General features: G+C 32.2%; 1 protein-coding gene across 2 annotated transcripts; it reads right to left on the bottom strand.

Moving 5' to 3' along the window:
* Positions 1-840: 840 nt before the first annotated feature.
* On the bottom strand, positions 841-26,383 carry LOC114331156 (kelch-like protein diablo). 2 transcript variants are annotated; one of them, XM_028280639.2, is made up of 8 exons: positions 26,161-26,383; positions 25,646-26,092; positions 25,345-25,587; positions 15,796-16,054; positions 13,232-13,433; positions 13,010-13,153; positions 8,865-9,207; positions 841-3,981 (listed from the first exon to the last, which is right to left on the bottom strand). In XM_028280639.2, the coding sequence occupies exons 2-8, from the start codon at positions 26,009-26,011 to the stop codon at positions 3,790-3,792; spliced, it is 1,749 nt and encodes a 582-aa protein (XP_028136440.1). In that variant the 5' UTR covers positions 26,012-26,092; positions 26,161-26,383; the 3' UTR covers positions 841-3,789. The 2 variants fall into 2 exon arrangements, with proteins under 2 accessions (XP_028136440.1, XP_028136439.1); XM_028280638.2 differs by having other exon boundaries at positions 26,173-26,383.

Genomic DNA, 26,383 nt, shown 5'->3' with positions numbered 1-26,383 from the left:
TAAGGTTGAAAATCAGTAAACACATTCTAAATCGAATATAAATAAAAGTTATTATAGTCCTTTATTTACAGAATTAGAAAAAAATGTAAAATACAAAAGTTATTCGATTTTTTAATTATGATTTTTAGACATATATATCATACTAGTGAAGTCATCCATCTGGGCGTGATGACGTAATCGACTATTTTTTTAAATGAGAATAGGGGTCGTGTGCTAGCTCATTTGAAAGGTTATTCAATTCTCTATACAGTACTATAAACATTAAGATCATTATTTATACAGGGTGTCCAAAAAAAATTTGAATTATTAATTAAACAATTAATTTAATTAAAAAAAATTTTTTGGACGCCCTGTATAATTAATCATGTTAATGTTTAAATTACTGAATAGGGAATTGAATAACCTTTCAAATGAGCTAGCACTCGACCCCTATCCCCATTTAAAAAATAGTCGATTACGTCATCACGCCCAAATGGATGACATCACTAGTACGATATACACTAAGCATCAAAATTAACGCACCACCTAAAAAGGGGACATTTTTGATGACTCATTTTCCTAAACCTGTTGTCCGATTTGAGTGATTTTTTAGTATAATATAGCTTTGTTCTTCAAGAATATCGACGTAATAATATTATTGCTAAAGAGGTAAGTATCATTGTATACCGGGTGTAACAATGATAATGTGTTTTTTCCTCAAAGTTTGGAACACACTGTGGAATATTCTAGCGTATATAAAATATTGAAATTAAAACCTAACTGTAGCCTTAGGCTTTCTTAACATTTTGCTTTTTGATTCATTCGCTTATGTGGGATAATAAAAAAGTTAGGTACTTGTAACAACTAGCAATGTTATTTATCAATACAGGGTGTTTCTAAATAAGTTCGACAAACTTTAAGGGGTAATTCTGCATGACAAAATAATGACCGTTTGCTTTATAAACATATGTTCGCAAATGCTTTGTTTCCGAGATACGGGATGTTGAATTTTTTCTGACAAACCGATGATTTATTTATTGCTCTAAAACCGGTTGAGGTATGACAATGAAATTTGGTAATTTTTAAGAGGCAGTTAACCAAATACCAAATAAGAATACCAAATTCTTAATTTTATGTCAAAAAATGCGCAATAACTACCTCTTAAAACCTACCAAATTTCATATGCATATCTCAACCAGTTTAAGAGCAATAAATAAATCGTCAGTTTGTAAGAAAAAATTCAACATCCCGTATCTCGGAAACAAAGCATTTGAGGACGTATGTTTATAAAGCAAACGGTCATTATTTTTTCATGCAGAATTACCCCTTAAAGTTTGTCGCACTTATTTAGAAACACCCTGTATTGATGAAGAACATGGCTAGTTGTTAAAGTACCTAACTTTTTTATTATCCAACATAAGCGAATGAGTCAAAAAGCATGATGTTAAGAAAGCCTAAGGCTACAGTTGAGTTTTAATTTCAATATTTTATATACGCTAAAATTTTCCACAGGGTGTTCCAAACTTTGAGGAAAAAACACACTATCACTGTTACACACGGTATACAATGACACTTACCTCCTTAGCAATAATATTATTACATCGATATTCTTGAAAAACAAAGCTATCATATACTAAAAAAATCACTCAAATCGAACAACAGGTTTAGGAAATACGAGACATCAAAAATGTCCCATTTTTAAGGTGGTGCGTTAATTTTGGTACTTAGTGTATATGTAAAAAAATCATAATTTAAAAATCGAATAACTTTTGTATTTTAAATTTTTTTCTAATTCTGTAAATAAAGCAGTTTACAAGGGGGTCAAAATATAGTGAATAACCCTGTACATTCACTGGGGCCGACCGACCGGCTCTGTCTCGTCATACAGCTGACCAACTATAATAACTTTTATTTATATTTAATTTAGAATGTGTGTACTGATTTTCACCCTTAGTAAATGGATTTAATTACCTTCGTAGGAAAGCAACTTTGATACCCTCTCAGTAACCCCTGTTCTACGTTTCGCTTGACCGACCGCAGTATGTTTCTCTACAGAATCACAGTAATCAACTGTGAAAAATCTAGCTTTAGTAAATTCAAAGAGATTTTTCAGCGCTGCCTCTTGGACTATTAGTCTATCTCATACTTGTTCAATAAACATAAAATCTTGCACATTTGAATTGTATGCTGTACTGAAATTTTTAATCGCCCACGGTAAAATCTTAAAGTTACAGTATTTATTTAATAGGTATCACATATATTGAGCATTGTAGTTCTATATCCGATAAATTCATCGATTGGAATTAATCAGCTAGGAAGTTCATCGACAAAAATTCACAGATTAAAAAATGTATCACTCTTTAATTTATTTTAGACATTACAATTATTGCTGTTCGTCTAACATTAGCGCTCATATTTCTTTACATTATTTTTGTTTAAAACAAAGTTTGTTATCTTGATCAACGTTCAAGAGAGAATGTAGATTGAAAGTATGGTGAACTTTATAGTCTGTGAAGTATTATTGTCGAATAACCTTCCTATGGTGATTGTTCCTAGAACATATTTCTTGAATAATTTCATCTTATTTAAAAGTTCTAACAGCTTCGAAAAGTATATGTGTTGATAGAGGCCATTTCAAATCCAGTGGAGAGCATTTGCACGAAATACTTTATCGCAGACAATAGAATATAGGTGATAAGACCCATGCAGTGGCGTTGCAATATTAAACAATTTGAGAAGAGTGTATATCTGAAACCGTACTAATGACAAAATAATTATTACTCACTTAAATAATAAATGGAGTATGATTTTACACAGATTGTTTTATCGATACCAAACTTTTTAGTCAAATCAGCAACTTAGTAAAAATTTTCAGTACTGACAGTGTTAATGAATATTTTTGATCGTTTTTTTCAAAATTTTCTACGGCCGTGGGCTTAAAATTTTAGCAAAAGGTTTTGATACCATCTTTAGTTGATACTCTATGAAGTTTGGTAAAAGTTGCCAAATTTTTAATTTAGTATTAGTTACCGTAAAACCGTAATTATAAAGTAATTATTAATGACTTCTTAACGACCCATTAAGGATATACAAAGAACTGATAAGAATTATTTCCGAGAATTTCTAGTCACTGGATTTAAAACGAGTTCGTAATTTAGTCTCATTATGTTATCGAGTCTCAAAAAGAAAGGTGCTAACACGCGTATCAAAACTATTTTGTAGAATGGAGATGGTTAACTGTAGTACAAGTAAACAGACCAGATTGAAACCAGAATCCAAAGGAATAGTTATATCAGTTCACTCAATAATAGAATATGTTTAAATATCTACTAAATATTAAACAACGTGTAAGCTAAGCTACTGAAGTATCTTCACGTGAATATGTTAACAAACGCCATGTTAGTTATTGCAACGCAAACGTTATAAACACAATTGCCAAATATAATCTAATATTATTATTTAATACATTGTGTTTACATATTTTTAACAATTTGATTTAAATCATAAAAAATTTTTGGAACGCCACTGCCTTGTTAGGTCAGGTTTTACTGTTCTGAGAAATTTCCGCCACTGCAGTTGAAAGACGCTTTATATTGAGTGTTACTTATCTACAGCTTTATTCTTACTATTCAACGTATACCAATATCGATCATTACACGTATGCCATTTTAAATTATTCAATAGACGATTTAATTCGATTTTAAATCACAATATTACGTTAAAATTACCCGTTGTTAATCTCAGCGGTTGAGGTAAGCTTCTAGTGCTCAAGAAAGCTGCCGTAACTCCAATCCGGACAGAACTTTTGGACTACCACATGCGATTCTCTATTTGGGGCGCCTTCATGACTCCTACTCCACCGCCTAGCCGCCTGTAGTTCATGGAGCCGCACAATCTCCATTGATTTTGATCGGTATCATAATATTCTATGGTTTTTAAGTACGCCGTACCGTCGAACCCTCCTACGGCGTATAATTGGCCGTTGACAACAGCTAAGCCCACCTAAAATAAAAAATGAGAATGTTACTTCCAGCCTTAACAACTATATATTGGGACAAATTAAAGTATGTAACAAATTCAGGTATTTGACTGTTACGAGGTTTGTCTTTTTAGTTTTGCATATAGCCGCTTAGAGGGCGCCACCTCTTCAATCAAAATTTCCGACACAAATGTAACCTCAATCTTTTGTTGACATAAATCCAGAGTTTCATTGCGATACAACAAGTTGTATACAGATCATCCCAAACCCTTTTTTCAGTGCGTCACAGATTATCGAATTCTCTCTAACGCATTACACTTGGAAGTGACAGAAAAAAAAGTACCTCTGTGATTATTATACATTGAACTTAGAAAATTATGTACCTATTCCTTGACGGGTATTTGCTTATTAAAACGACTTATACTTGGTTGGCTGGTGATTACTATACTCTAATAGTCTAATAACTAGATAACCAATCAATGGTGCGAATAAAGATAAGTTGACACAAAAGTAATCGATTGTGACAGTATTTCCACAATATCATACGGTAAAATCACAATTATAATTTCTAGGTTAGTATTTTTCAGAGACGTAAATATAAATATTTTATGTAATTGGTATATTCGGACATTGTATAGTGAAATTTGATTTTATATTTATTTATTTTTACATTAAAATATTTTAAATATTAATATTCTGGAAAATATTTGTATTCTGACAACTGTCAGATTTAACTAAAATGTCATGTAATGATTTGTGACATTCTTAAAATCCTATATTACGTCAAAATTAACGATGCACTGAAAAAAGGGTTTGGGATCCACTGTACATAGATACAGTGAATTCGAACATTTTCGAGCAATAATTTTTTACAATTGTCGGAGAGGGTAGAGGATTCTCCCAACAGAAATGTCTTCCTAAAAATAGTTTATGTGTTCGGGAATAAAGCATCGCACCAGTCAACTATTTTCCGCTGGTATTGTGAATTTCAACTTAGTCGCAAGGATGGCCGCCGTGTAACAGACCAAGAGATAGAGGCATCTTTGGGCATTTTATGCCAGGTTGCACCAACAAACCTCAAGCTCCAGCTTAGCCCAGCTCAATTTCGAAATCGATAATTTTCGATTGTTATCCAAGCACGTGTTAACTGAGACGAAGTTTAAGATGCAATCCACGTGGCAGTCCATTGTGACAAGCTGAAAATTGATCTAAGACTCAATGGTGCAACGCGTATGTTTAGTAAGCTGAGCTTAAGGCACATCCTAAACTTAAGATCTTTTGGTGCAACCAGGCATTAAACACCTCGATCCAAAAGCTCAAAAAACGTTTATAGTATTGTTAGTGGCGATGAATCTTGGATTTACTCCTTCGAACCGGAAAATAAACGCCAAACCGCTGTATGGGTGTTTCAAGATAAGGAAAAATCAACAAAAGTAATCCGTTCTCGAAGTGTGTCAAAGAAAATGGTCGCAACTTTTGTATCAAAATCTGGTCATGTAACAACAATTGCTTTAGAAGATCGAAGAACGGTTATTTCTGATTGGTATATAACCGTTTGTTTACCAGAAGTTATCGCGAAACTCCGACAAAGCAACACACAACGGCGAATCATCCCACATCAGAACAATGCAAGTGCTCACACTGCCCAAAAGAGAATATAGTTTTTGGAGCTTCAAAACATCGAATTGTTAAACCATCCACTGTATAGCACCGACCTAAATCCCAACGACTTCTTCACGTTCCCAAAGATCAAGAAATCAATGCGCGGGAAGCGATTCCAGTCGCCAGAAGAAGCCATTGATCCTTTAAAACAGTGATTTTGCAGGTGTCAACTGAAGACTGGAATAACTGTTTTACCAATTGGTTTGAACGTATGCAAAGTGTATCGATCTTAGTGGGACATATTTTGAAAAGCAATAAAGTACTTTAAGTCTATATATTTTAACTATCGTACTAATAAAAATCACAAATCATAATTTTGCAAGTTTGTAACTTGTGGAATTGTGGAAAGACTTTACATTTTGTCCAAATTTCGGCTGTTTTAGTAAATTTTGTGAAACACCCAGTAGAGCAGTGTAATTCTTTCCCAAATATTTTTTATGAGTTTAGAATTTAGAACCTTTTCCTTTGAGTATATCGCTTTTGTCTCTGACCTATTTAGTCGGTTTTATGAAGAGTTATTCTCTTCCCCGTTGTTTTTTGTTGTTTTGTATCTATCCTTATTGTATTTGTCACCAGTCACCTCGCCCATAATCTACCAGGAGTGAACAACGATGCCTTCGACTCATATAGGGTATGGTCCCTGTCATAGGCATTTTTCAGTGTGTCACAAATGATAGAAAAAAAGGTAAGTCCGTGATAATACACATTTATAACATTTATTCTAACATGACATTTTAGTTAAATCTGACAGTTGTCACATTTTATTTGCAATTTGGCATAAAAACAAATCAATTGTGTTTATTGCATTTATAAAATGGTATTTTCTTTGATTTGTATAGTCTTATAAATTGTACAGATTATATTCGTAGATATATTATATAATACGTAAATATTTTTTTTGATTATAGCGCCATCTATCGACAACTAGAATAAATGTTATAAATGTCTGTAATCACGGATGTGCCTTTTTTCTGTCACATACAATTTAATGCGTTAGAAAGAAATCGAAAAACTGTGACTCACTGAAAGATGCCTATGAGAAAAAGATTATCGGCATTGTAAGTTTACTTCAGTGTGATTTAGTTCACTATGTATGGTACAAGTTGGGCATAGCCCCATCCATTGTCTCACTCCTCCCTTTATATTTTTTCCACAAAGCATTATATCGCAACGTATCGAGCCAGAAAAATATCGTAATTAAGGAAGGCCATGAAATAAGCCTTCCTTAGGTTCACGGTTACTCACTTCCACACAAGAATACCTAACGTAGCCTGCTGTTGTTTTTAACTTAAATTTATAGTACGTTCTTTAACGGTAAAATATTATAAAAGCTCTAAATTTTATAGAACCGCTTAGATTGACATGAAATTTAGCAAACACATAGCTAATAAGTCACAAGAAAAAAAGTGATATTGTGCCAATATGTGCTTTTGCCCTGGGGGTGAGTTTCACCCCTTCTCGGGGGTGAAAAAATATATGTCTAAAATAAGTCCGGAATTCGATAAACTGTTTAATTCTAAGCAACTTTTGTTCTATAGAGTTTCTTCACAAAGTCAATAGTTTTCGAGTTATTTGCGAGTGAATATGTTCATTTTTCAACAAAATAACCATGTTTTTAGACGGTTTTTCGCAAACAACCCAAAAAGTAAGTATTTTGTCGAAAAAAATATTCTTAATAAAAATATAACTTACAAAAAGTGAAAAAAATGGTGCATATACGAAGTCTGTAGACCCAGTAGAAGCAAAGTTGTAGCTAATGAAAGTAGGTTCTTATTAGTCAAATTCCAAATCGAATATTTCATCGACAAATAACCAAAACACGGAACACTTTTTGGGGAACACTCATTATAACTTTTTTAAAGTGTTTAAAAAAATGTTTATTTTTGTTTAGAAAAAAATCTAACATTAAAAGTAAGGGAGTTACGCTCAAAATATTGTTGGTCCCTTTTATTTTTTGGTAAAAAGAATCGCGAAAAGCACCCTCTAATTAGCATCCCAAATAAAATTAATCGTTACCGCTTCACAAGTGACTTTGCTTATTTAATCTTTATACGATCTGTAAGTTTCATCGGTTCAAAGTGCTTATTTTTGAAAAGGCTGTAGTTAAAATGGCTTGAACGAGTCACTAATCCCGTGTGTATGCAAACTTTGAACAGCCATAGCGTAACCAATTTTTGTCTAGAATATCTAGAAAAATCTAGAATATCCAGAAAAGCAAAACGTACATTTCATTACTCCTTGAGATTTTTGATAATACTAATAATTTTTAAGTTATTTTGAAAAAAAGCATTTTTTTTAAATTAAAATTTTTTAAAATTGTACTTTAAAACCAATTTTTTTCAAAAATAAGCACGTTGAATCAATGAAACTTAAAGATCATATAAACACAACATAAATAAACCAACTTGTGAAGCTGTAACGATTCATTTTATTTAAGTTGTTAATTGGGGGGTAATCTTCCCGATTTTTTTTGCCAAATCAAAAGGGACCAACTGTATTTTAAGCTTAACTTGCTTATAGTAGTTGATGCTAGAATCTTTTTTATAAAAATAGAAATAAAGTTTTTTAAACTCTTTAAAAAAGTTGTAACAAGTTTTTTTCCAAAAAGTGCTGCATTTCTTTGGCTATTTCACGTTGAAATATATTAATTTGAAATTTGGCGAGTATGAACCCATTTTTCTTTAGCTATAACTCTGCTTCTGCTAGGTCTAGAGACTTCATGTATACACCATTTTTTTCCACTTTTTTACAAGCTATATTTTTGGTCAGAATGGTTTTTTCGATAAAATACTTACTTTTTGAATTATCTGCGAAACATTGTCTAAAAACGTATTTGTTTTGTTGAAAAATGAACATATTCACTCGCAAATAACTCGAAAAATATTGACTTAGTGAAAAAACTGTATAGAATAAGAGTTGCTTAGAATTAGTCAGTTTATCGAATTCCGAACTTATTTTGGACATATATTTTTTCACCCCCGAGAAGGGGCAAAAGCACACATCGGCACAATATCACATGTTTTTTTCTTTGACATATTGGCTATGCGTATGACAAATTTCATGTCAATCCAAACGGTTCTTTAAAATTTAGAGCAAAAACCGTCAAATAATGTACTATTAAAGAAAATAGGATAATCTAAAACTCGTATAAATCTATTTTGATTACTTTTGTAACCTATACAGGAAAGTTATTTTAATATCTCCACAATCATTCTTAGTTCTAAACCCTAAGTAGAATACTTACTCCACTTCGTCGTGAAGTCATAGCAACAATGGGACTCCATGAGTTAGTATGAGGATTGTACCTCTCAGCGCTACTCAACTCCATGCAATCGTCACGTCCTCCTACTGCGTAGATCAGGTTATTGAACACAGCACAACCCAAATGTTTCCTTCTCGTGGACATAGGGCTGACCAGAGTCCATTTATTGTGCCTCGGATCGTATCTTTCCACCGTGTTTAGAGGTGATTGACCGTCCGAACCGCCTATGGCATAAAGATATCCACCCAAGACAGCGACCGCTACACCCAATCTCCTCGTTGTCATCGGTGCCACTTTCGACCATTTGTTTTCTTTTGGGTCGTACCTGCGGAGAAATTAAAGCAACAATATACTCAATGATTAGTCAAAAAACTGTCTAATATAAGGTCAAATCATATTCGTTTGTCGTGCATCATAAATTTGTAAGGTTGAACTATGTACTATGTATCAATGAAGAAATATTATAGTCTAAGTAATGAAGCTTAAAATATGACAAAACCTCGCAATTTTTACAGAATGGATTGATTTGCTTGAAAATTTAAGAATAAGTAGTGGATAGTCCAAGGATCAAAATCTATATGAGGCCGAAAGGCACTTTTATCATGGGAGTGGTTGCCACCCCATCTCTGGGGGTGGAAATTTTTTAATATATTTTGACCGCAAAAGTTGGTAAAACCATTCATTCTAAGCAAAAAACTTTCTATACATTTTTTTGATAAAATTAATAGTTTTCGATTTATTCGCTATCAAAAATGTTAGTTTTATATAAAAAAAATCAATGTGTTTAATCAGTTTTCTGCTAATAACTCAAAAAGTTTTCATGTCATCAAAACAACTTTGCTTAACAAAAATGTACCTTTTGAAAAAAATAAACAAAACCCTTGTTTTAAATATTCTTCAAGACCAACAGTAATCGAGCTTTACTTTATTATAATGTTAGCTCTTCTTCGTCAAATGCTAAATATTGTAGTTTCAAAGTCAAAAGACGGGAAAACTATGCATTTTTCGAGGATAACTTGTTCAAACTAATTTAAAGTATTTAAAAATATCTATCTCCAGAAATAAAAAAAAATCTCTAGCTCAAAAATTAATGTGAAATAAATGGCGACTCGATTCTAGTTTTCTGTTGACCTAGATATCAAAATATCAAAAGGCACCGTTGGGAAAATATTCCAAAAATGCGGTTCAGAGAAACTATATGAAACGAGTCTTTGTACTCTCATACAGAGTATGGCATTAGTAAAAATACAAAAATAGACGGTTTAGTTTTGATTTAAATCTGTCTCCTGCCATCCCCCGATAGCGCTATTTCTAGGTCTACCTTTTGTCAAGGAGGCTATGCAAGAAGACAAATTTAAATCAAAACTTCCGTAGTTCTCGGTATACAATAAAACTATTTATACCGGAGTAAGGTTAGAACGCCCTCTAACGGGGAATAAGTGAAATAAATGGCGACTCGATTCTAGTTTTCTGTTGACCTAGATATCAAAATATCAAAAGGCACCGCTGGGAAAATATTCCAAAAATGCGGTTCAGAGAAACTATATGAAACGAGTCTTTGTACTCTCATACAGAGTATGGCATTAGTAAAAATACAAAAATAGACGGTTTAGTTTTGATTTAAATCTGTCTCCTGCCATCCCCCGATAGCGCTATTTCTAGGTCTACCTTTTGTCAAGGAGGCTATGCAAGTCGCCATTTATTTCACTTATTCCCCGTTAGAGTCGCCATTTATTTCACTTATTCCCCGTTAGAGGGCGTTCTAACCTTACTCCGGTATAAATAGTTTTATTGTATACCGAGAACTACGGAAGTTTTGATTTAAATTTGTCTTCTTGCATAGCCTCCTTGACAAAAGGTAGACCTAGAAATAGCGCTATCGGGGGATGGCAGGAGACAGATTTAAATCAAAACTAAACCGTCTATTTTTGTATTTTCAAAAATTAATGCCCGGTTGCACCAACATATCTTAGGCTTAAGTCGAGAATATCATAAGAATTAATATAATATAATTATAATATATTACAAAAAGAATACTATGATATAATAATAGATATAATTGATAATAAGGTAAGAATCTAAAATTATGGTGCAACGTAAGTGATACTCAAGGAGGCCCTATCTATAAGTAGAGCTTAGCTAAGCTGGAGCTTAAGATCTGTTGGTGCAACCAGGCATAAGTGACTTATAATGAAAATAATGTCAGTTCCTATTTTTTTTTTCAGAGAAAAAGTGATCAGACAAAACCCCCTAATCATCACCTTAATTAAAATTAGTAATTGGCCTTATTTGGTCTTCTTTATTTATGTATTATTAATAGGTTCTAGAAGTTTGGCCGGCTTAGAATAATTAGTTTTTAAAAAATGGAGGTAAACTGCATTTTTCTTCAGAATAGAAAGATTAGCGTCAGGGATACGAAAAAATGTTTAAATATGAAATCAAAGCTTATTTAATTCCCAAGAACTTGCTTTACACAAATTTTTTCTGCGGCAAAAATTAGTGAGCTATTGATAATTAAAACTTGTAATAACATACAAAAACCACCTTTACCAATCCTTTCAAAGTCACCTCTTTTTATGACTGAGGATTTTAAAAATATTTAGTTTTAAAGTTTTAACAGCCTTATAGATCTTCTAAAAACCTACAAAATTCTTTTTTAACAAGCTTTCTAAGATAAAAATAAAAAAGTTGCGGTTAAAAAATCAATATATTTTTTTGAAAAAAAAAAAAGGAGAAATCCAATTGGAAGCATAATAATGTAAGTTGGCGGTGTTTTTAGTCATTGACCGTATTCGTTCTTCTTTATCTATGTATTATTAATAGATTCTAAAAGTTTGATTGGCATGGAATGATTAGTTTTAAAAAAATGGAGTTAAAAGCGAATAACGAATTTTTGTAGTTTGGTAAAAATGCCATTTTCTTCAGAATAAAGATTAGCATCAGAGATACGAAAAAATGTTTAAATATGAAATTGTAGGTTATTTAATTCCCAAGAACTTGGTTTGAAAAAAAATTTTTCTACGGCAAAAATTGAATGAAACGTAAATGAGTGTATCGAAAAACATTGATTTTTTCGATATAAAACTAACACTTTCGATAGCGAATAAATCGAAAACTATTAATTTTATCAAAAAAATGTATACAACATTTTTTGCTTAGAATTAACGTTTTTATCAACTTTTGCGGTCAAAATATAATTAAAAATTTCCACCCCCGAGATGGGGTGGCAACCACCCCCATGGTAAAAGCGCCTTTAGGCATCATATAGATTTTGATTCTTGGACTTTCCACTACTTATTGTCAAATTTTCAAGCAAATCGATCCATTCTGTAAAAATTGCGAGGTGAAAAGCTTCGGTTCCTGGACTATTAGAATATTTTTGTATAACTCTATCCTGTTTCTTATGAGAACTTAGCCAAAGACTGTTAGTCTTCCCAGCAGCGACCGCCAATACCAAGTTAAGACGCATAGGAAAGAATCCTGGACCTGCTTAACTTTTAACTACCAGGATAAACAGAGTGTTAACAGCAGAATGAAAAAGCCCCGAAACAGGGTTCAACGTCCATGAAATCCAGTTATTTGGAGCGATAAATCTAAGTTTAAAGTCTGTGTTGGGGATACACGAAGGCGTGTAATTCGAATGCTAGGGAAGAATATCACACAGATTGCCTCAAAAGAAAGGTTAAGTTCAGTAACAAAAGTAAGGCTCAGTAACATAGCTCTATATTTGTTACACTTAGTTGGATCCCCCTTCTTCAAAATTCTCTTCATCTCTATTATCTGCTATTTTTCCTCTTCTGCATATGTCTTTTGACTGGTTCTGTATACTAATTCCTGATTTCTTAAATTATCCGAACATTTAGTTGCCAAGATATTAAGCAATATTTTTATTTATTTATTCGCCAACATGTGTATAAAAATAAAACCATCTCAATATTTGTTAAACAATGAAAGCTAAAAGGCTTTAGTCAAAGTAATTCTTTAAATCAAAGTAAATTTTCTGAATATTTCATCGTTAGAGCTCATTTACTAAGACAATAAATCAATTATATTATGTAAAAACCATAAATAATGCTTGGAAAAGTATTGACTACTAAAGAAATAAGTAACAACCAAAACATACTGACCTCTCAACATGATTTAAGCACTGGACACCATCTTGACCACCTACGGCATACAGCAAATTGTCTAATACAGCAACCCCAACACTAGTTCTACAAGAAGTGGTAGGTGCTACATCACACGACCATTGATCTGTTTGAGGATCATACCTGTGAAAGATAAAAATCAAGAAATTACCTCTTCCCTTTTCTAAGTAAACAAAAAGGGTCTACTATTAATTCACTTACCTTTCAATACTGTTCAAATAACTCTGGCCGTCGTGTCCACCAACAGCATATAGAAGCTCATTCAGCACCGCAACACCAACACCACATCTTCTCTTACTCATGGGTGCTACCATTTTCCATTCCATGGTTTGAGGATCAAACTTTTCTACTGAAGCAATCGCGTCACCACTACACCAACCTCCCACAGCAAACAGTACTTCACCTACGCCAATCGAAGGTTAAAATATATATTTGGTTGAAACAATGTTTTTAATATGACCAGAAAAGGGGGGGAAATTCCTATACAATGTATGAATATTCAGTCCTGCTCCAGAGGATTTTGGGGCGGTTCTATAAGAAATGGTCGTTTACCATAGGTAAGGAGCTAACCTATGACAGAAGATGCTATTGCGTGAACAAATTAAAGAACAATTCCTTGCATACGTACAATACATCTCAGCTCATTCGCTCCAATACTTTTATATATAAAATATAACAAAAAACCTAATAACTTTTGACAAAACAAGTTTACAAACACACTTGAGTCAATATTATCAAAAAGTATACATCAAATAGAGAGAGTATCTAAAAACGCATACAAGGACACAGAGATCTTCTGAATAAAAAATGAGAGACTTCAACAACAATCATTCAGATAGACTCAACAAAAATTCACTTAATAAAAGTTAATCATCTCACTCAAAAAAAAAAGTTAAAACAATATGAAAAACATTTGAATAAAAAAATTATTGACCAATTTAGAGCGATAATGAGAACTGAATGGGTAGATTACACAGGTCGACATGATTTTTGTAACATTGGTGAGAAAGCTCTTTTATATTTACGTTACCAATATTAAAAAACTTTAATCTGCAACCGAAAAGAATTCAATTGTAAGCTTCAAAACAGGAAACTTTTCCATGAATTTAACAGATCGTCGAATTGAGCTAAGTGTTAATCATATAAAGTTCACGTCGCTTTGGGCATTAGACAAATATTTCTGTAGAAAGGTTTATCGAATGTCCATATAATGGTTCATATTGACCAGAAGTATACAAGAACAGAAGCATTAGGTTCGATATGTGCCTGGTTTGAGAAATATGCAAACTTTGTAAGTCATGCTGTTAATAGAAATGAAACTTAGGATATTTCTACAAACCACACACCAAGCAGCAATCGATGGAATGGAGACACTCTGGTTCTTTAAGGCTTAAGAAATTTCATGTTTAAAATTACGCTGGAAAAGTTCTTATTCCCACCCTATTCACCAGATCTGACTTCGTTTGACTATCATGTCCATTCTCAATGAAACAAGTCTGAAAAGTTGTCAATTTTCATGCAAATAGTAAAAAAGTGGTGATAGAAACTGTGGAGGACTGGTTTGCAGAACAAGATAAAACATTTTTTGAAAAGCCTAGTGGTGTTGAAAGTTATAACCAATAAAGAGGAGAGTGTGTTGAATACATATATTAACTTTAAAATTTCATTTGCTTCTACAGTAGTAAAGAATTTTTCAGTAGTTGACAGACTGATAAATGTGCACACACTTGCATGAATAAAGGAAATGAAAAAATAGTATATCAAAGTGTATAAGAAGTAATTTGTTTCTTTAGCTGAGCGCTTTCGACATAAACGTCATCATCCTAGCTAATTATTAATTAGGAAAAAGTACCACTGCTTGAGGCATATGCGTGAGCATCTTGACAATATTAATCTCCAATGTGCAATCATTTATGCTATTGAGTTGTTTTGCCCTCCATACAACCTCACAAACAGAAAAAACAGCCATATAAAAGTTACAAACACATAAAAAACTTTTTTCATGGTGTGGGTGTATCACCCAACCAATTTTCGTCCCTCCTAGGAGACACAAAAACTCCTGAGAGAAAAATCACCTGAATAAATCCAGTAGCCTGACTGTCAGGTTGACTCATTTTTGTCAAGCAACAAGCCTACACACCCTGCAGCAGTCAGACCCAACATTGTCAGCCTCGACAGTCGGGTGGTCATGTCAAGGCATGTGTAGACGATTTTAATTTACCATTCTCAAATTTAGCATTATAAAATACTGCATGCATAGCTATTTTCATCAATATTACTTCAAAAAAGTTTAAAACTGTTGACCTGTGTAATTAGACTGTCTGCTTCAGTATTTAAAAACTTTTTAGAATAAATAGTATCTATCCATTAATTTTCTTATCTACTAATATCTTAGAGAACTATGTTTCTCTAAACAAAGTGAAAGATAAATATTAGTTCACTATAAACAGTAAAATATTCTTTTTACATGACAATTTGATGATTTTATAACAAAGTTATCACACCAACACTAAACTTCACACGGAATAGACTATATTTAATCATACATGATGTAATTGAGTGCAAAGCAAAAACAGTGATGAAGATGCACCAACATTATTAAAAACCCTTATTCTATATACACAAACATTAGAAATCTTGATTTGGGAATGTGAGATGGAAGTTGATAAATAAGAAGAAAAAGGTGAGGACAAGAAGAGATTAAGAACTTTCGGCATCTTTTGTGTTTAAACAAAACACAACTTGTAAACTGTTTAGTATCCTACCTCTTCTTGTTGGCTTTCTTGGTCTAGTTCTGGGACCTTGCATTAGTGGCCTTTCTTGGGGTAGTAGAAGATAGTTTTTGGCTTCATCAACAAGATCTCGACAAGATTCATCAGACCTGACCAAAAGATCAGAGCCCACAGTCCCCACTAAAAATTTAGGAGTCAGCAAAGGAAGTCTGACGTGTTGCAGTACCTGTGGAAGGTGGGGTCTTCTTTCCGAAACGTTATATTTTACCCAGTTCATAACTGAATTGAACACCTAAAAATATTTCAAGATTAAAATATACAAAATATATTGCCTTGCTTTTTCTATGCAAAATTATTTTTAGTCCTCAATTATATATTGAAATATTAATTATTATCTTAATTTGTAAATTCATTACAGTAATATTCTTCCCCAAAATAAATGATAAAAAATGAAGATATTGAATAAGTGGACAAAATGAAATACAGTAGAGCGTCGATAATCCGAACTAATTGGTACAGGGGTAGTTCGGATTATCAAATTGTTCGGATTATCGAACATAATTTAAGGGGGCATCCATAAACTACGTCGTTGAGAAGAGGGAGGGGGGGCTTGCTTATTACGACGGAATACGACAGGGGGAGGGGGGTATGAGTGACCATTCGACGTCGTTTAATATATTGGTAGCTATATTTAAATTTGTCGCTATTGTGTCTATAAAAATAATTTTTTACTAGCTTCTACCAGCATTAAAGTATCAGATATTCATATAAAAACGTATAGTTTTTGATATGAAATTGAAAATAGAACAAAACGTTTACGAATAAATATACCTTTGTTAAAATTAAAAACAATAATTCTATTATAGATACTTTTATCGCATACTTTTCATTTCGTTTTTATTATCAGTCACAGCGTTAAAATAATATTAGGTAGCACTTTTGTACAGGACAGCAAAACAATAAGACATTGTTCTTTGGGTTTAAACAATCCCTTCTATATACAGAACAACGGCTGGAAGCAAAAAATATTAAATTCAATTTAATATTTGTCAATGTTAGTTCATTTATGCGCTGCATATGTGTGTGAAACAACAGTTCTGAAGAACGAATAGAAATAAAATGGCATCGAAATCAAAACAAAATAAATATCAAGATTTATATAATGCAGTTAAGAAAGTATACCCCGATAAAAGTGGTGTTTTTTGTCAAAATAAGGCTAATGAGTTGTGGAGTGAATTGAAAAAAAAGTACGCAGATATTAATGACCTACATAATAATACCGATTTGGAAATAAAAAAATTATTGGAATCAGCGACAAAAAGGAAGGCTGCGTTTACAAACTTTTTTGTTACAGTAAGTACCTTTTAAATTTATGATTAATGTTAAGAATAACAAATCACAGTAAAAAATATTTTAGAAACATTAGTTACTCTGGATAAATAAAAATAATTCGTTTTTTCGCCAAGTCTTTTATACACAATTATTATCTAACTAATTAGTATGATTCTTTAAAATGAAAATTTAACTACAAGTAGTCAAGTTTTAAATCTATTAAAATATTTATCAAATGTTCATCTGTTTATTTTTCACTTAACAAACGTTCAGAAAATATAATCTATAATTCTAAAATATCATTAATTTTGTTAAAATGGTAATAATATAACCTGGTATATTGTTTTCTCATTTAATATTTAATTGATAATTTATTGACTGATACGCCTTAATATTGTTTGTTATACCTATTATTAAAATTTGTAAACTTAATCTTAAATATAATATTAATATCAAAATTATACAGGGTGTAGCAAAGAGGTCGGTCATAAATTACATCACATATTCTGGTGCCAAAAATAGTTTGATACCTTTGTACAAATGTGCACATAAAAAAAGTTACAGCCCTTTGAAGTTACAAAATGAAAATCGATTTTTTCCAATTAGTACGTTTTTTCACGGTTTTTGCCGTTAAATTTTAAAGAACTAGTTGAATTGACATGAAATTTGGCATACGCATAGCTAACATGTCTAAGAAAAAAGGTGATATTGTGCAGATGTGTGCTTTTGCCTTGGGGGTGAGTATCACCCCTCTTTGGGGGTGAAAAAATGTACGTTTAAAATAAGTCCGGAACTGGATAAACTGACTGAAGTCACTACTTTTCGAGTTATTTGCGAGTGCATATGTTCATTTTTCAACAAAACAAAACACGTTTTAGACGATTTTTCGCTAATAATTCAAAAAGTAAGTATTTTATTGAAAAAACCATTCGTAGCAAAAATAAAGCCTGTAAAAAATGAAAAAAATGTATGCAAGTATATGCAAGAGGTCTTCTAGTAGAAGAAGGGTTAGGTAATGAAAAACAGGTTCATATTCGCCCAATTACAAAAAGAATATGTTAACGTGAAATATCCAAAAAATGAAGCACTTTTTGGGGAAAACTCATTACAACTTTTTTAAAGTGTTTAAAAAAGCTTTATTTTGGTTTTCGTAAAAAAAGTTTCTAGCATCAAATGGAAGAAAATTACGCTCAAAATAAAGTTAGTAACTTGTGTTTTGGCAAAAAAAAATTGGGAAAATCACCCCATAATTAGCAACTTTTAATGAAATTAATCGTTACCGCTTCATAAGTTGCTTTACTTATGTTGTGTTTATATGATCTGTAACGCATTTCAAAGTTCCTCTCGAAAATTTACATTTATTAGCAGTTTTTATTAGTTAAATCCGTTAAATTTTCTTTTTTAGTTTCGTTAATTTAGTTATAGTTTAAGTTTTATATAAATATAAGTCAGTTTTAGCGTTCGAAGCGATTAAATCTTGATGAGCGGACACGGTGACGGTGACCCTCCCGATCCCGGAGAGGACGAATTTTACAAGTTTAGAGAAGAACAGAATAATAATATGGAAATAACAGCGGTTTCAGGTATCGATAATATTAATAAAAATGTCAATAGCAGCTCAAACGTAAGTAAAAATCAACTTCATATTTCGTCAAACTCGTCCCAAATAAATACAAACGACATTAGAACTACCTATAAATATTTACAAACTGACACAGGTCCTTTTGAAGTAATAATTGAAAATAAAAGTGATTTACGTTTAAATGCGATTAGGGTTGGTGATATAATATTAAAAAATTGGCCGGAACTGGATAATAAAATAAAAAGAATTGATTTGACAGGAAAACATCGAGTAAAAGTAGTTTTTGGAGAGTCAAAATGGGCCAATTTTTTAGTAGATCAAAATAAATCAAAAAGGTTTACTGAAAATAAACTTGAGGCTTATGTACCTAAATTTATGATTCATCGTCAGGGTATTTTAAGGGATATTGATAGACGTTTCAGATGAGGAGTTTAAAAATAAAATTAAAGCCTATGACTACCACTGTAAATTTACAGTAGTAGAAGTCAAAAGATTAAAAAGGAAAATTGTTGAGAATAATACTACGGTATATGTTCCAACTAAAAGTATTATTGTGACTTTTAGGGCACAAAGTTTACCTAAGTATGTAGTTATTAATAAGGTATTAATTCCGGTCGAACTATTTGTACAGAAAGTAATTTTGTGTTTCAATTGCCATCGTTACGGGCACGTGGGTGGACAGTGTCGTGGTAAGTCTAGATGTTTCAAATGTCACGGTGAACACTTATCCTCCAAATGCACGGAAAACCCAAACAATAATGTCTTCAGTGCAACGGAGATCATTTAACTACAAATTTTCAGCTGTGTCCTGAATATCTGAGGCAAAAAAACTATTAAAGATATTATGTCTCAAAAAAATTTAACATACAATGACGCAATTAAATTAATCCCCAATAGAACATATGCAAATGCAACTACTAGTGAAAATAAAACATTAAATCCTCAATTTCCCATAGAATTAGCGTCTCAAAAAGCTTTTCCACTCCTTCCCAGTCAAGCTGCTCTTCCATATTCTTCAGGTTTTTCGCAGTCTAGCCCCATAGATTCCCATAAATACACTATCTATAGAAATCCAACGAAAAGGGCCAGGCCTCAAACACCTGATCCTTGTATTAATGAAGCAATCAAAATAACTAAACCAATTGAAATCGCTAGGTTACAAGGGGGTATTTTGAGTCAAGAATCTTACCGAGAGAATATTATTAAAACGAATGAAATGTCAGAAACAGAAACGATAACATTAGTATTTGAATTAGTTATGGATATATTAAAGTCTTTAAATAGGGATAATATTTTAAATGTTCAACAGTTTGAAGTGGTTAATATTATTAAGGACAGACTCAATAAACAGGAATGAAATGTCAGAAACAGAAACGATAACATTAGTATTTGAATTAGTTATGGATATATTAAAGTCTTTAAATAGGGATAATATTTTAAATGTTCAACAGTTTGAAGTGGTTAATATTATTAAGGACAGACTCAATAAACAGGGATTAAGCTCGCAGACATGAACAAAACCTTTTCTATTACACAATGGAACTGCCGATCGGCAGTTTCAAATAAATGTAATTTGGAGTATTTACTTCATGAATATAAAATCAATATAGGTCTTCTTTCGGAGACTTGGTTTAAACCAAATATTTATTATAATTTCGTAGGTTATAATTGTTCACGTTTAGATAGAGAAGATGGAAAAGCTGGTGTAGCAATTTTAATTAAGGATGAAATTAGTTTTTCTGAGATAGATTTACCTCAAATGGAAAAGATTATGGCTAGGTGTGTGTGTGTTCGGATTGGTCAATTTAAGGAAGTTTATCTTGTTTCAGTTTACATAAAACCTTTGAGTAGAGTTACACTGACACAATTTCTTAATTTTTTTAATAGCATACCAAAACCATGTATAATTGGTGGGGATTTTAATTCGCATCATTCGGCTTTTGGATCAGATCTAGAAGATTTTGAAGGAAGAAATCTGTTAGAAGCAATAAACTCATTAAATCTAGTATTTTTAAATACAGGGGAACCAACCCTTGTTACTAGACCAGGCCAAAGAAAAAGTGCTATTGATATTACTATATGCTCTCAAAATATCAGTCAATTATTCCAGTGGGAGGTACTTCAAGATCCCCATGGCTCTAACCATTTGCCAATACTCATGAAATGTCAACTTAGAGGAACGCCACCACCAACAAAAAGTCATAAAATATGGAAAATTAACAAGGCAGACTGGAGAAAATTTAGCACTTTGTTATATGAAAAATCATTGAATGTTATTGACGATAGTAATGACAAATTATTAGAAGATATGAACGAAGCAGCTACCGTAGCTATACCAAAAAAGAGTACAAATAAACGAAATACTTGGGAAAAATGCAAACCATGGTGGAATAATGACTGCCAAGATGCAGTAACGAAACGCAAGCAGTTATTTAGTAAATATAAAGAGAATCCAAATTTGGATAATCTTAATAAGTATCAAAATCAAGATGCGATCGTTAAAAGAATTACAAATGAAGCAAAAAGAGCTAGTTGGAAATCGTATTGTGAAAGTTTGAACAAAAATACTCCAATGAAAGATGTTTGGACTAAATTAAACAGATTCAAAAACAGGAAACAAGCAAATAGACATCGAATAGAGTGGGGAGAATGGACAGAATATTTTCATAGTAAAATCTGTCCGAATTGGGTTAACGAAAAACCAAGAGAGTTCAAAAATAATTATACAAATGATCACATGCTAAATAAACCTTTCACAATGAACGAATTACAACAAGCTTGTAAGAAAAGAAATAATACGTCTCCCGGAATAGACAACATCCATTACCCAATGATTGCTGAGATTCCATTTATAACTAAGCAGCGCTTATTAGGCATTTATAACAGTATATATACAAACAAGTCGAACATACCAGACGATTGGAAAAAATATTTAATAGTACCTATTCTTAAACCTAATAAACCTAGAGATTCTGCAGACTCCTACAGACCTATTGCATTGGGGTCTTGTATAATGAAAACGTACGAACGACTTATTAAAAACAGGTTAGAACACTGGCTGGAGAAAAATCAATTATTATCAGCAGTCCAATATGCATTCAGAAGAGGACGTTCAACTCAAGAAGTTACAACATCATTTGTTACTGATGTACAATTAGCATTTACTCGTAACAACTCAATATCCTGCCTATTTTTAGACATTAAGGGAGCATATGATGTAGTTAATCTAGACATATTGACAGATAAATTATACGCCATAGGAATTCCAGAAGGGGTTATTGCGAACTTAATGAAGTTATACCGTGATAGAAAAGTGTATTAAATATAAATGGAGTGATAGGTACGCCCAAATCAACATCAGTTGGATTGCCTCAAGGAAGTATTTTAAGTCCATTATTGTTTATTCTGTACACTGCTGATGTTACTAGTTCTATTACCGAAGAAACTAGAATACTTCAGTACGCAGACGACTTTTGCATTTATACGGAAAAGAAGTCGATCGAAGCTTCAATCAATGCATTAGAAAACGCCACAGAAAGAATTGCCGAATGGTCACAAAGAAATGGATTCAGCATCTCTCAAGATAAATCAGTCATGTGTTCATTTACGAGAAGACGTTATCAACCACCAAACCAAATTAATATAGGACCTTTCACATTCCCATATAAAACATCTGTTAAATACCTTGGCATAATTTTAAATCAAAAGCTCTCTTGGAAAGAACATATTCATCATTTGTCAAAAAAATGTGAAAACGCAATAAATGTACTAAGAGCTTTTAGCCACACAAAGTGGGGAGCCGATCCAAATATATCACTAATCTTCTATAGAGCACTAATACGTTCAGTGATTGACTATGGTTGTATTTTATATGGAAATGCAAATTTAACTCAATTGGAGATATTGGAAAAAATAAAAAATAAGTGTTTACGACTTTGTCTTGGATGTATACAAAGCACACCAACACATATTTTAGAAATTGAAGCAGCAGAGCCTCCTTTGCATCTTAGACGGCAATTTTTGTGTGATGTTTTTATGTCAAAACTCCTAGCACAGAAAAGATCTGAGAAAATACAAAACCTCAATTCAAAAATAGATAGTCCCTTCTGGCGACGTAAAATTCATCCCAAAGTAATAAGCAGTTATCAGCTATTAATCCAATTTAATAGCGAGGTTTACAGAAATGACATCCTTCCCTTTTATAATTGTGATTATAACCTATTAGAACTACAAATTCCTTATTATTATCTTAATATTGAACCACATGTTAATCAATTTAACATAAATACGTTTGTTGAGAATACAATTCTGAAAAGATGGCCGGAGTCCGATTGTATTTATACAGATGGATCCAAATTCGCTGAGTCAACTGGATGCGCCTTTTACCATTCAAATGAAAATCTATCCAAAAAATTTAAACTTTCAAATCAAATGTCTAGTTATACTGCTGAGCTCATCGCAATTCTTCAAGCTTTGAGGTATATTAATATCCATCACAAGAATAAGTTTGTTATATTAACAGATAGCAAAAGTTCGGTAGACACAATAGTACAAACTAAATTATCAAGCACTTCATCAGTAGTAATTATAAAAATTTTAGAAACAATCCAGTTACTTACGAATACAGGTAAACAAATTTCTTTGGTTTGGATTAAGGCTCATTATGGAATTAACGGAAATGAAATAGTGGATAGACTTGCCAAGGATGCTACTACAACAGGGGAAACGATAGAAGAACCATTAATGCCAGTCACTGATCTACGACAATGGTTTAAGAAAAAACAAATGGAGCAATGGCAACTGGAATATGATATCTCTCTTAAAGGTGTACGATTTCATGATATCCAACCAAAAATTTATAGAAAACCGTGGTTTAACGACATTACAAATCGGCACTTCATTAAAACCTTAAATAGAGCAAGGAACAAACATGGTTTATATCCAGTTCACAAAAATAAACTAGGGTTGGCCACTTCTCAAAACTGCACATGCGGGGAGTTGGGTACTTTAGAGCATGTGATTTTCGATTGCGCAAACTTCCAGATGCTGAATCAACAGTTATATAAGAATCTACAAACAGTAGGAGTTACTCTCCCCACCAATTTAAATTCCATTTTATGTACACGAAATATAAATTTGTATAAAATTGTTTATAACCACTTAAAAAATATGAAAATTGATATTTAAAAAAATATATATATATATATATAAAAAAAATTAAAAAAAAAATATATATATAAAAAAAAGAAAAAAAAAGAAAAAAAAATAATAAAAAAAAAAAATAAAATAAAAAAAAAACAAAAAAAAAACAAAAAAAAACAAAAAAATCACAAAGAAGGCCTAAACCTCCGCGAGGATGAATCGGGTTTAGGTCTTAGCGCGAAAGAAAAAAAAAAAAAGAAAAAAAAAAGTTAATATCAATTAGTGGTTTAGTATAAGTATTTAGTAATAGTGTTTTATTAGTATGTATTTTTAATGTAATGTATGTAATATATGTTTGTGATTATTAAAATATAATGTATATCAGTTAAAATTAGGAAATTGTGTCTATGAAAATAAAAAAAAAAAAAAAAAATTTGAGCTGGCCAATTGGTTCAAACCAAGGTCATAAATCTAAACACACACACATGATCTGTAAGTTTCATCGATTCAAATTTTTAAACAAAATTGGTTTTAGAGTAAAATTTTTAATTTTGGAAAAAATGTTCTTTTCAGAAAATAACTTAAAAACCATTAGAGTTACCAAAAATCTCAAAAAAGTAAAAAAAGTCGACTTGGCTTTTCTGAATATTTTGTGTTTCTTTGTCTTTATGTAAGAAAAATTGGTTAAGATTTGGTGTTTCTAAATTTGCATACACTCGTGATTTAGTGACTCGTTCAAGCCCTTTCAAAAATAAGGACTTTGAACCGATGAAACCTACAGATCATATAAATAAACAATACATACACGAGTAAAGCAACTTGTGAAGTGGTAAGGATGAAGTTCATTTGAGATGCTAATTAGGGTGATTTTCACAATTTTTTTGACAAAAAAAAAAGGAACCAACTTTATTTTGAGCGTAACTGTTTACTTTTGATGCTAGAACTTTTTATTATAAAACAAAAATAAAGCTCTTTTTAAACACTTTAAAAAAGTTGTAATGAGTTTTCCCCAAAAAGTGCTTAATTTTTTGGTTATTTCACGTTAAAATATTCGATTTGGAATTGGACCAAGATTGTAGGCGTACCCCCTCATATTTGATTTTAAAAAAAACCAGAAATAATATTGATTTTTTTTAAATCAATGAAGGGGGTCGTGAGTTGCAATGACGACATCGACATGGGGGGGGGTCGTCTCTAAACGACGAATTACGACGGAGGGGGGGAGGGTATTAAAAAGTCCAAATTTTTTACGACGTAGTTTATGGATGCCCCCTAAAGGTAAGTTGAAAATAAATAGTAGTTAACATAATATAACATAGTTAACAAATTTCAAAGAAAGTACCAGTATATTCATATAAGAAGGATATTTAGAAGCTATTTTTTTCAAATTCAAACCAAAATATTTCAAAAACTATTACACATTATAAAATATATTAACAGTTTACATTTTTAAAAAGTGCTTATTTACCATTCAATCCACCACATACAGTTAAATGACTGATATAAAAATATACATTTTTACATACCTGTTCTTCAGTACGGACATTTAATTCATCACTGGAAATAATATCAACCAACTGCCCAACTGGAAGTAAAAGAAATTCTTCTGATTCCATGACCTCTTGGAAGTTGTGCTGTGTAAATTTGTCTGCTATTCTCAGTAGCTCTCTGCATGAATGAGTGTCTGCAAATGCTCGTATTCCCAAACAGTTGGATGGGTCTAATTGCCGTTTTAAAAACTCACAACAAATATCTTGGATTTCGGTCAGCTAAAAGTTATTTAATTGTTAAGAATGATTAGTATGAAGAACACCATACAGAGCATACCTGAAGAAGACATGCTGCTGGTAGTAACATCTGAACATTTGATTCTTCAACCACAATATGGGATGTATAACAAAAATCAATAAGTAAATCCATTGCATGTTCATCTATATCCCTAATTGTGACCTCAGTTTGCCGAGATTCCGCCAATTCTCCAGTAAACATAGCCCTGAAGTAGGGACTACAAGCACTCAATATTACTCTGTGAGCGAAAATCTTTCTTGCTCCTACATTCAACACTACATCACAAAGTTCTCTATGTCTACGTAGAAGATTTAGCTCTGCCAGAGTATTTTTGGGGTGCTTTTCTGAGGAATGGGCTAAACGGGCAGGTGATGGGGGCCGCTCCCCTCCGGTTGTTTCGCCCATTCTACATGGACCCGGACCTCTAATGTGCCCTGCCAATGGTAAGCGTAAGGGCGGAGACGCCCAACCCCACACTCTATCAATCTATAAAACGAAAAAGAGCAGTGAGTTAATAATAAAAACATTTGGATATTACAAGACAGAATATTTACCAGTTTATTTACCTTTATACCTTTTGAAGGCACGGTGGAAATTATGAACTAACAAAGACTAGAAATACGATCGCGAATGTTTACCTACAGGTGCATAGATAATAATCGTTGAATAAAGTTAACAGATTCTGCAGTTTTCTTAGAACTATTGGAAAAATTTAATCATTACTACTTTACTGTTCTATTTCTATTTTGACAAACGATGGCATCTGACCACAGTCAC

Source organism: Diabrotica virgifera, chromosome 1, assembly GCF_917563875.1.
Source record: "Diabrotica virgifera virgifera chromosome 1, PGI_DIABVI_V3a".
In the NCBI taxonomy this organism is placed as follows: Eukaryota; Metazoa; Arthropoda; class Insecta; order Coleoptera; family Chrysomelidae; genus Diabrotica; species Diabrotica virgifera.
Note: the sequence above shows the minus strand (reverse complement) of the source record. Positions and strands in the feature narration are given on the sequence as shown.